This window comes from Camarhynchus parvulus, chromosome 2 (assembly GCF_901933205.1).
Source record: "Camarhynchus parvulus chromosome 2, STF_HiC, whole genome shotgun sequence".
Classification (NCBI taxonomy): domain Eukaryota; kingdom Metazoa; phylum Chordata; class Aves; order Passeriformes; family Thraupidae; genus Camarhynchus; species Camarhynchus parvulus.
The window spans coordinates 109677913-109690211 of NC_044572.1; the positions used below are offsets into that span (position 1 = coordinate 109677913).

Consider the following 12299-nt stretch of genomic DNA (forward strand, 5'->3'; position numbering starts at 1 on the left):
ATGGATAGCCACATCCCAGACATGGCGTTCTGTGGATTCAGGGTATCATTCTGAGCAGCAGAGAGCACAATGGGATCCTCCTGCTTTCCAAATGGGCTATAGATTGTTGCTGAAACAGATAAGTTTTTAAATGTTGCACAAGGAATGGATGTATATATTTTTCATGGAATCCTTTTTTTTTAAATCAGTGTCAAGCAGAGTTCAAATGTCAGCTTAATGCAACTTAAACCACAACATTTGTACTCAGAAGTCAGAATGTGTTTGCTTCAGGAGGAAGAGTTGGTTGGCATCTGAGCAACATAGAAACATTTGATTTCTATTTACTGAAATAGACAGTCACTATCACATCCACTGCTAACATATTCCTAGCATGTTCCATGTGTGAAAACCTTAAGCTTTATATACAAATAACCCTGAAGGAAAACTGATGATTTCCCCCATCACTGAAGAGAAGAAGAAATTTTGTGCATATGAAAAACTGATTCCTTAATAGCTAGTTTTTAAGAGACATCATCTAGCTAGAATGGTCTGGAAGGCTTTTTTTCTTAATGCTGACAGCATTTGGTATCTCATTTCCCACTAATGGATACTTGTAGACCGTGGCCATATTACACGAGCCAAAAAAGCTATGCTGCAAGCAGCTCTGAGCCAGGTTTTCCTGACCCCCAGTGTGAACATGCTGCAAGAGCCAAATTGCCTGGTTTTTACTACTCTGCAGCAGTTGTGGAGATGAGGGCAGCAGCCACCATTACTGTGTTTCTGTGTTGATTATAAATAAGAAGTGCTGAATTGTGTCTTGGATATCAGGGTCCTTTGTGGCTCTAATACTTTTTTCATTCCTTTCATGGATAGCAATTGAGGGAGATGAAAACTTCCATGCAATTGGTAGCAGAAAAGTTTAATCAGTGGGGATGTCTGTACACTATGTTTTACCATAGTGTAGCTTAATGAGCTATTTGTAGTAATTGTAAGAGTCCCTAACATTTGCCAGTTAATGGCTCCCTACAATCTTAAAGTTTCTCTTAAAATCATCTTCAAACTGTGCCAGTAAATTAAACTCCAAAATTAAATTCCAGGGAGTGTCACTCTGCACTGGAACTTGATTACCCATAGCATTGAAATGACTCTCTCCCAAAGAGTGTCTGAGTGCAGCTGAGGTGACAACACAAACCAGGGGCTGTTGCATACAGAGAAGGGACTTTTCCAGGTGGAGAATGGTCCCAGGAACTATTAGCTGTGTGTTGATATACATGTAGTTTCTGAAAACAGCATCATTGTGGCTTTTTGCCTACAGTTGGGCCTAATCTGCAGCCTGGCTTTGCAGCCCTGTGAATATTTGTGCTACCAGTAAGTGCCAGCAGAGAAAAGTCCAGTCAGTAGGAACTGCTGCCTTTGCACCCATTAACTGGGTTGCAGAGGGATGCTTTCAGTCCAGAAATAGAGCATGGGAGCTGACATGAGCTGTTCCTCAAGTGTCAGCCTTCGGGCATGCTTATGGAAGGAAAAAGTAGGATGCAGATGTGCAAAGTGTCTGAGGAAATATAGATTCATGTGGCACAGACAGGTAGCTGGAGCTGAAGGGAAGCATATCTAGTGTGGTTATAGCAATGTTTACTATATACAGTAGTTAATTAAGTCTGTGCACATGTACATACTTTAACGATTTCGTTTCTTAAACAGCATGAATGTGAGAGAATGAAAATGGGAGAATGTCTTCATAGTAAATAGGTCAGAAGGGGAGATAGTCTCAGCTATTAGCTGCCAGTTTTTGAGCTGAAGTTCATTGTTTTCCCAAGCTCTAGCAAGCACAGAGCAAGAGATCTGGAAGCAGTTACATTCTTATTCTGGCTGGATTCAGGCATTGCTCTCAAGCAATATGCTGTGGCAGTTCAGAAGGCACATCCTAAATATGAGGTCCTCATCTATAGACCAGAATATTGTAAACTCTTGTTTCATTTTGCTATTCCTACTTTTGTAAAAAATAGTTAATTTTAAGGTGACTGGTCATTATATCCATAATGGATTCAAAATGTCAAGGAAGACTTGAGTGTCACACTTAGGCAGCTGGTCAGAAATGAATTAGTGCATGAATGAGGTGCCCTGAGATCCTGCTCTGGTAACAGGTCAGTTCTGCTGCTTGATGCCTTTGAGAGTGCAATCAAAGGTCAGAAAAAGGCATCCCTAGCTCAGCAGTCATGGAAAAACAAACTGAAAGGATTTAGTAGGCTATCAAAGCATTGTTTGAACTCTCTTGGTATTTTTACTAGTGAAGAAAATAAATTAAATTGCAGTAGACCTGGCACCACAGAAGTTTCTACTAAATCGTATCAGTTCACTGAAATGTAGTCCGATATGATTTAATTTATTTAGCATGTTTTATTTAGAAAATCATTTGTATAATTGCAGGATTTAAAATGTGAATGTTTGGTTGTAATTGGATGTGATTGTGGTCAGTGTGTTTACTGTAGACAGCTTTATCTGTGATTATTTCCGTTGGTTTTTATGCTGCTGTTCTCTGAATTTCTTTGCCACTTAGATGTTCTCCTGATTGTGTATATCCCACTAGACAGAAGTTTATATGTTATGCTCCCACAAAACCTCTCTTTTTAAAATATATATGTATAAAAATATATTGCAGCATCTGTCATGATTTATACAAAGCCTAATCATTAACAGCTACATTGCCCATGAATTATTTACAGCAGTCCTAGTGGTGAAATTGAGGCTGACAGCCTAGCTTGAAGACTCTTGTGAACAAGGTTGCAAGGAGAAAGGTACTTGGCATTTGAGAGAATGTATTGGTAGAAACAGCACATCAGTCAGAGCAGGTAGCCCGTGGTGCGCGCAGCCATGGCAGCAGAGAGCTGAAACACAGGTTTGTAAAATGTGGTAAGTGAGGAGGCAGAACAGTAGAGGTGAAAACCAGCACAGCAATAGCACATTTGTAACTTGAGGACCTTTTAATTTTCTAACTAGACTATTTCCATCCTCTGCTAGATCGATGTATTTTTAGGCAAGGAGACATTGTAGGTTTCCCAACAACTACACATTTGTCCAGGCAAAATAATGCAAGTACTGAGCTGAAAGTTTTATTAGTTACCACTACATGACATTTCTGGCAATCCTGTTAGGAGACATGGCTTAGGTAGCCCTGGTTTCTGCACTGCTGCTTTGAGCTTCAGTTTAAAAGAATGCTGAGAAAATGGACCTTTAAGGATCAAGGTTAAGGTGTATCCAGGGGAAGTAGTGGGGTAAGGTTCCACTTAGCACTGCAGAAAGAAAACTTCATTTTAAGCTATAAAATCAAATATGTATTTAAGATTGTTTTGCATACAAAGTTTTAGACTGTGTTCTTTTGTCTGTAGTGCACCTCAAAACTGATGCATCATGTCTTGGTTTATATGCAGGTACATTCATTAAAACTTGCACTCGAAGGTGTGGAGAAGGAAAGGGATTTCTACTTTGGCAAATTAAGGGAGATTGAACTTCTCTGCCAAGAACATGGAGGAGAGAATGACCTTGTGAATCGGCTAATGGAAGTCCTTTATGCTTCAGATGAACACGTAAGTTGAAGCTTAATGGGTTTTATCTCAACAAAAAAAGCTTAATTGCATAAATTTTTATTGGTGTAGTATTGGGTCATAGCCTGTATTTAGAACTGCAGCTAGGATTCCTGTGAGTCCTCCCCAAAAAGGAGGTTTGCATTTGAAATTGCAAACAACAGACTTTTTAGCTTGAAGGGAGGATTCAGGAGGTTTGTTGCTTTTCACTGCTTCAGTGTAGGTTTTGTATTCTGAGTTTGCTGAGCTTTATCTAAAAGGGGAGGGTCTGTTTCACAATTTTAAATTGATTTCATATGTTTCTGAGCCTGTTTTGTTTTTTTCATCTTCCCCCTATGTGCATGAAGTCTTTTAGTCATGTTCTTTAGTGTGTTGAAAATCACAAAAATTCTGGCAGAGATGCTGTTCGCTGTCTACAGCTGTGAACCTTCTCTGGCCCATGTGTTGGAATATCTATGGTGCAGGTTGCCAAATACATAATTATATCTACAAAGATAATGCTCTTTAGCATTTTTTATCCTGTTGCTATAGGCAAAATTCTTTCTTGTGCAAACCAAATAATCCTCTATTAGCAAAATTTCAGAAGTGTATTGTCTGCAAGATTAAGCAAGAATCTCATTGCATCTTAGACTTAATGTTGTAGACACTGAACAAAGCAAGAAGCTGCAAAGGGTGCTGGTTAAATTCCTCAGAGACATTCAGGGATAATGATTCAGTGGAGATTTAGCTGAACTACTCCCATTCATGTTAACTAAATCCCTGTATGGATTGTACTGACAATTGACCCTTCAGGCACCAGTGGAGGAAGGTTTTGGCTCCAGAGTGTACAAGCATCAACTTAATCCCTTGGCAGCACTGTGGTACCATAGGCTGTTCTCACGTCTGCTCCCAGAAAGATGTTGCAGCAGCAGTCAGCTGACTTAGTTTTATATCAAAACTAGTGCTGAAGGAACGACTAATTCAACATACTTTTCCTAAAAGAGACTAGTATAGGGCCTAAATGTTTGAAAGTTAGGTGCAAGAGAGCCATAAGCTTGAAGCTAACAGGTGCCTCTGCTCAGATGAGAAGTGACAAGGGAAGGAGGATTTGTTCAGCAGTGCAGAGTGAGTGCTAGAGAGGAAAAGGAGGAGGAAACCATTATTTTCACAGGAATAAACAATAAGACAAATTTGCCAGGCATGTGATAACAGGGTAAAAGTGTTACATATATATAGTGGTCAGGGAAAATGTCTTCTGGATTCAAGAGCAGTGATTTATTTATAAAGCAAAGCCAGAAAAATCGCTCTTCTCCCCATACCCCTACCACATCTATCTGTCTGTTGGCTTAAATAGCAGAGTGGTTCCGCATCAAGGAATGCATTTGTTGCTTTTCTTTCTGCAGTTTTCCTTATTGGCAGAACACATTACAAAATGTTCTACTTCAGTCAATTTCCCAGTGTTTTATCTGCTTCTTCCCTCCAAGGCTCTCTCTGTTGAAATCATCATCCATGCCTGCATGTGAGCTATATACAACTGTGCTTTCATCTAAAATGTGGCTGCTGTTGGAGACTGGGTGTGTCACTGCAGCAGGAGAGCACTGCTCCTCCAGAGAGGAATGCAGAGGCCATTCCTCACACAATTTTTTTGTTCCTTTTGGTGGGAGACTTGATCTCCTCAGCTTAACAGATGGACTGTGACTTGCTGAGGAAAGATGCAAATGAATTAGCACTAAATCAAAGACTGTAGCTTAGTGCTGATTCAGATCCTGCCTGCTTTTTGGTTTTGGACTTCACTCTCTTATTGGCCTGCTTTGCCCTTCAGATCTGGGTTTTTTTTTCTCTCTGCCTCTGTAATGAATTTGTCCTAAGTTAAATTCTTTATCTTGCAGTATTTTGCAGGTTAATCCCTTGGTAACAGCAGTTAGGCTTTCTTAGTCAGGCCATGAGGCTGTTAGGTGAATTGTGTGCAGAATGATTGAAAATGCAAGTATAGAGTTCAGTCTCTCAAAGAATCATCCCCCAGGTGTTTGATTATTGTAGTATTGCATTGAAGAGATTTTGATCAGGTTCATGTCTTGGGGTGGGGAGTGGGGTAACTATTTTTCTCAGAATTTCAGTTTATAGTGTAGTTTCAGTCATATAATCTCCTAAGCTTCTGTTTCGCTCAATTCAGTAAGAACTAATTTTTTAAGACTAAACATTTTCTTTTTTCTTTTTTTTTTTTTTTTTTTTTTTTGCTTGGCTTTGGTGATTTTGAGCAGTGCAAATATCAATCCAGTTGGTTCTTTCTCTTTAGAGCCTCTCTTCTCTTTTCCCTATTATGGTTCTGCTTAAACCTCATCATTACATCTCTGCTTAGGCAAGAGGGATATCGTATCTTCTACTGTCATTTAACATTTGTCTGATCAGTCTGTAGACCTTCGTAATTTTTAATTATAAATTGGTCATTTGTAATCCTACTCCTTCATCAAAAACATCAAAGTTGCCAGACAACAGTGAGGGTTGGAGAGATGTGGCCCCTACTTTTCAAGCTCTCAGTGTGTAAAGCACTTGGTCATGTAGAAAAGCTTTTGCTTTCCTACGCAGGCTCTTGTGGTTCAGTTCATGTAGAAGTTGGGAGAATTGCTCATGTTGGGCATCTCACTTGCTCTGCTCAGTTTCCAAGAGCAATTGCTCAAAATGCAGCTGGTTTGGTGACTTTCTGCTCTAGCAGCTTCTATATCTGCTGCTACTTTTGGAAAAGGCCCCCACCCTCCTCAACACCAAGTTTTCATAGGCACACCTGAATAGTTTGAAGCAGGTAGATCTAAGAGTCAAAAGAGACCATCTCTCAACATGGGAGACAGAGATGACCGTGGTCATGTGGCTCAAGCCAGAAATAAATGCTCTAAATAGATCTTCCACTACTTTCCTTATTAGGGGATGCTGTTCAATGAGATTCCACAGTCCCAATGTAATTGGACTCTTATGGTTCCCATGTCATGTATTTATACAAGCTGTCCATACTGAAAAACATGTCCTAAGTCTCAGAACAGCTTCTGAGGTGGTTACATTATAAGGTTCACTATTTCCATCAAAGATAAACCTGACAAAACAGGGGCCACCACTCCTCTTCAGAGCTATGGAGGAGATCCCACTCCCTGTGCTTAGAGGCTTTTCCTATTGTACGGGTGAGAGGAAAGCATGTACATGACCCATAAAGTCTGCACAAGTGGGCTTTCTGACAGTGCATCTCATCACCCACAGGCCTGTGGAACATGTGCATTCCAGAGCAGGTCACCTCAGCACAGAAGGAGGGTCAGGACAGATGGGGTTAAGGCAGCATCACTCACTGCAGCTAAAGAAGCTTCAGTTTTCTCACCCCGCAGGGCAGGGTCACGTTCTCCCAGCTGTCAGCTCCTCCCTGTGAACCTCCTGTTCTCTGCACATCCTGCACCCTTGCAGCCCATCACAGGAGCTGCAGTTTTTAGGTACTGCTCACAAAACTGTTTTGACATGATGTACCTACTGTGTGTAATAAGGGCATCATTTCCCCCAAGGGGCCAAAACGTGCTTAACTTCAGCTGCCCTGACTGATGTGTGACTTCTACCTGAAAATGGCACCTGAGTGATAGAAAGCTTGCTTTCAATTGAAATTGGGCTGCTCCAAATGTTAGGAACCTTATTCTGCTTTTGCCCTTAGATAAGTATTTTACTGCCAGAAGGGAATTAGTTTGTTTCATAAGCTGCTCTGACTATTGTGGGGAAACTAAAATGATGGCCTTCTTTTTCTTTTGATTTTTGCCTCAAATTAGAAAACTTAGCAGTAGCAATTTGTTAAAGTTTTATTGTTCAAACCACTTGCTTCTTACAAAAGTTAGGGAGCCAGGCGAGCTCTGCAGAGGTAGCCCACTGGGGATGTTGGATTTTGAATGGCAGCTCAGTGTGCTGGAAAAGTGTTTTCCTTTGGAACTGCCTAGGGCAGAGCAGTACTAATGCAGGGCAGAGCATACACAAGAAGGATCTCTTCAGTGAACCGTGCTGTGGAAAGATGGAAAGCACTTGAGAGGAAAGCTGTAAATGCAGCTGTGCTTAATGGCAGTCCAGAAGGGATGCTCTAAAAGTCAGCCAGACTTTTTGAGCTCAGATAACATTGAGGTCAACTCAGGATACTAGGCTTGTTGCCTGTAATTTGAAAGTTGCTCATAACTGGTGTCACCTGCAGCAAGGATACAGCCTTTCCTTGTGTCAGGGATTCATCTTCCAGTGGGAATGTATATTTAGAGAGACAGCTTTGGATAATACTGAGCATAAAAACAATGGGAAGTGATTACTTAGTAATTAGTGATTTTTACAGTAGCTCTATAAGTCAGTGAATATGGGGCTCTTCCACACAGCCTCCCCAAGAAAATGTGTTTGCAAGTCTATGAGAGTTGGCATGGGAAAAGTAAAAATTTTGGGAAAGTAATAGCCTGACCTCAAAAAAGAGGCTGTGTTGAATTTTTCAAGCAGGTGATAGTGAAAGTGTCTTGTCCATTTAGTGATCTAAACCTTGAGAGAAGGTTGTGTGAAAACTACAGTAGAGAGGTTCAGAAAACCTTGGACAAGCTGAAAATGGGCAGATATAAGGATGCTGTGGTACAGGATCTAAATGTTGGCATATCACTGTCTAACTGTTCAAAGTGTTCGTTCGTTCACCAGAACAGATATCAGATAGCAATGTTGAAAGCTGACTTTTCTTCTAGGGAATTACCAGTACTGCATATGCCTCAATTAGAAGTAAAGAAAGTACATTTCAGTATAATTTTATGAGATGCTGCTTTCCTCAGGTAACAGCTCATTTTGTATTTCCTTGCATGAAAATTAAGTTTTATGCTACAGTGAGCACCACGGGGCAAGATTACATGAGGAATGCTTTCTGCTGAAGAGTGTTTTGGGATCTTTTTCTCCCTACAGGAGAGTCACACAGATGAGCATGAAGGTGAAGAGCAAGTCCATGAACAGCCCCAGCAGCAGGATGAGTACTGACTCACGCAGCATCTCTGACAATTTTCGTTTTGTGTGAGAACTTTCTTCTGGAGAATGGAACATGTGCGGCCTCAAACTTGAAATCAGTTCACTCCCAGTCTGCCATTAACATTTATGTACCATAGTGAGTGCCAGCCAACCACTGCATTCTGTACCAATACTTTGCCAAGATGCATTTGCAGGCATCTTCTTTCAGTGTATCTTCCCAAGAGGTTGTAGGGCTACATCACCTACTGTACATCACTGCAACGTCACCACTTGGCTGCTTGAGATTTGTTCTGCTCTTTAAAAATATATATATTTATTTTTTTTCTTTTTCGTCTTAAGTATGATACACTTGTAACTTGTTCTAACATATTTATATTGGCATTTTGTGTGGCAAGGAGTTCTGTACCACTAGCTGTGTCTCTCACTTTGTGGTGCTTTTGCGTTTTCTAGTACATCTGCCTTGGGGCATCGATTTGGCCAAACAGTTGAAATAAAGGGATACAGTGGATGTCGTACTCAAGCCATAACGATGAGATTGTGTTGTGGAGGAAAACGCTTGTGTTGCTCACATTTATTCCTTTCCTGCCTTCACAAATGGAAGGCAGAGCATCTGTTTCACTGGGAGATTAAAACCCCTGTGTTAGGAAGCTTGTTAGAAAGCTGCATGGTATGTTTTTTGGCTGATTTCTGGAGGAACAGACATCCACTTAAGCTTTTGAAAGCCCTCCCAGTTTCCTAACTAGTCAATAGACATTTCCCAGCTTTTCTTCCTTTTTGAGGAATCCAGTCCCAGCCTCCAGCCGCAGCTCTACCTCTGCAGAGCTCAGTGCTGAGGGAGGAGAGAAATCTCCTTGACACAAGTGTAGCTGCAGGACATAGTCTGTACCGTCATCCTTGGCTTCCCTCTTCTCAGAAAAGGAGAAAGTAGGCCACACATTTCTTTCCACTTTCCTTCCCCCTTCCACTGCCCCAGTCATACAAGTCTAGAAGACAGAAATTTGGTCACTAGTGCAAAGTATGGGGGGAAGCAGCAACAGCACTGGCCCCAAACTGTACCCCAAACTCCCCTGTAAGTGGATGGTGGACACTTCACAAGTTTAAGGCTGCTTCTAAAGCATGGAGAAGCAGTGAGGAGTCCTCCTGGAGACAGGACACACATTAGAAGGAGACCATCTGACTGAGGGCACAGAGCTGGTTCTGCTCTTGGCTGGCCTTCCTCCTTCAAGGCCAGTGTGGTGCAGAACCATATGTGCACTGGAGATTCTGCAGTGGGAGCATTCCCTTCCAATGTGGTCCCATGGCCCTGTTCTAAATGATGGTATTTTATAAGGAGAGGTATACTGAAGTATAAAAAGCATTCCTTGTTCTTCTCCTACCACTGCACATTGTAGTCTCTCTGGTTATTTAATGCCTGGTATTCTTGGTCTCTCACTTCATTTCTGAGTTCTGGTTTGCTGTGCTGATTTAGCAGGTACGTGGAAGTCCCATCCCAATTGACATTCACTGAAAAACTCCACAGCCTATTGGACAGCTAAATCATTTCAGGTGTTTGTAGGCTTCTAAAGCATTAGATCCCCAGCTATACTTCCATAGGAAGGTTTCCAGTACATCAGCCCCCAGGCACACACACATGCACATGCAGTTTTCCATTCCTAATCAATCTTCTGCAGCTAAGTGGCTCTTAGTTAAATGTGAGAACCCTGCTGTTGTGTTGCACCACCAACAATATATAAAATGCTGTTGAGCACCAGAACAGGTATTTCCAGTTCCTTGATCCTTCCTCTGCACAGCAGAAGAGTTTCTGGACCCTGCAGGCTGAAGTTTTTCCAACCCTGCACCCAGTATTGACCTCACATCCTACCCAGTGATGAAATCGAACTACTGCAACCTGCAGGCCAGCGCTTTCCTCTCCCTTCTCAATTGGTTACAAATAAGGTCTGGTTTATAAAATCATGGTTTTTCCAAAATAATTATTTCCAAGAATCACCACAAATGGGGGAATTGTCATTTTTGTTGTATTTGTGTTTATTAGAACATATGTACTTATTACAATTGTCATTGTAATAAACAGTAGTTCTTCATAATACTGTTGAAGAGCAGTTACTAATTTTTTTTCCAGACTCCAGAATGTCCTTTAACCTTTATGGGATCTCTGAATGGGGCAAGGAGTTTGGGATCAGGCTATAAACTTAATTTCATCAGCATGTGTCTGCTACTGGAGTTCATCCTTCTGCCAATACTTGAGCAGGTGCATGGAGAGCACTTCAAGGGAAAACAGTTTTCTGAAGGTGCAAATGGTTGGGGTTGCTGAGCTCCCCAGACAGTTCATTGCCAGGCTGTTGTGCCTCTCTTCTTTTCTCTCTTTTGAAGCACATATGAAAAAAAATTTTAAAAAGCTGAACTTTGTTTCCTGAAAATTCCCTGCATCCTTTTTCTGATCTGAGGACCATAGCCCTCTCACTGTTTGTATCAAGGGGGGAGTGACTGATGTAGGGAGCCAGGGCAGTGAAATTCTTTGGGAGCACCAGAAATGTGGCTGTGCTGAGGGGAGAGCAGTGTTCTGAAAGGGGAAAGAGTTGTCCTTCCCCCCCCCAACCCCTGTGAGTAACCCATTCTTCTGTTATGGTTTTAATATGCATTTGTAATTACCTTTACTAAATAGCACACCATAAAGCTTTGGTTATATATTAAATGTAAACTGAAAGGAATGTAAACATATGTATTGTTAATTATAAATAGATAAGTAATGTCATAATAGATACAAAAAAGTCTTATTCAGATGTATCAGTCATTTTACATTATCCACAAACTGTCGCATGATAGAGTAGATTTTTGTCTGAATATGTGAATAACTTGACTTGCGTTTATCTTTTTACATATTTAATAAAAAAATATATGTTAAAATCTGTCTAGCTCTAGAGACTATTCGAAACATTCTAAAATAATAATTTTCTGGATTAAATACATATTTTTGATTCATCAGGGGCTGCATATGGGAGCAGGAAGAAAAAGGCAGCTGCTTTAAAAACCCAGAAGTTCACTTACGCTGTGTGTGTGGATAGCATCTGTTTCCCCAAGAGCTCAGCAACTGTATTCCCTTTTATAAATCAAAACAGAAAATCCATGTATGTATGTATGTGCATGTAAACAGCACATTTTCCTTTATGGTAAATGCATATTCAGATTTTGGAGTGCTAACTCCCTTGGGTATCAGTCCAAAGCAAAACTGGCAGCAGCCAGGAGGCAAAGAAAGCACTACAGAAAGGTATCCAAGCTCCCAGTGGGCTTCCTTGCAGTGGCCAGGTATTCAGGGATGAATCTTCATTGCAGTACCTAAAATCCACCTAGATTTTAGATTAAAGTGTGAGGTTTTGTTGGGAGAGAAGGGGCAAAATTCATTGTTGTTCTCACAGCTCTGTTTTTTTGTAGCTGCAGTAGTTGCTGCTCAAGCGCAGGTGTTCTGAGCCTTGGATCAGGACCCTTTTCCTCTGTGTTGAAGTGACCCTGTTGTGAGCCACCAGCCTGCACCCCACTGCTCCAGGTATCCCTGGGCCTCTGACAAAGGAGGGGAGGATGAAGCAGAGACCAGAGGAGCCCATTTCCAACCCAGGCATTCAAATCTAGGAGAGCAGCTCTTGTTTAGTTGCTTTTCATAAGACCAGGAGGAAGGCATGTCCTTGGGTTAGTGCAAATGCTCTAAAGCATTAAAAAAATTATATATTTTCCAATTCAGATAGTTGAAAGCTTTCTGCCATAATGTGACCA

At 41.2% G+C, this 12299-nt stretch overlaps 1 protein-coding gene across 4 annotated transcripts in view; it reads left to right on the plus strand.

The window, feature by feature from the left end:
- Nucleotides 1–11438, plus strand: part of MAPRE2 (microtubule associated protein RP/EB family member 2) — a 97926-nt gene extending 86488 nt beyond the window's left edge. For 2 of the 4 annotated variants that reach the window (XM_030968745.1, XM_030968719.1), the window contains 3 exons: nucleotides 3408–3563; nucleotides 8264–8347; nucleotides 8475–11438. In XM_030968745.1, the coding sequence (XP_030824605.1) occupies nucleotides 3408–3563; nucleotides 8264–8347; nucleotides 8475–8546 (312 nt within the window). In that variant the 3' untranslated portion in view covers nucleotides 8547–11438. The remainder of the gene's footprint in view (nucleotides 1–3407; nucleotides 3564–8263; nucleotides 8348–8474) is intronic. The other 2 variants (XM_030968727.1, XM_030968736.1) reach the window with 1 other exon arrangement.
- Nucleotides 11439–12299: the final 861 nt, after the last annotated feature.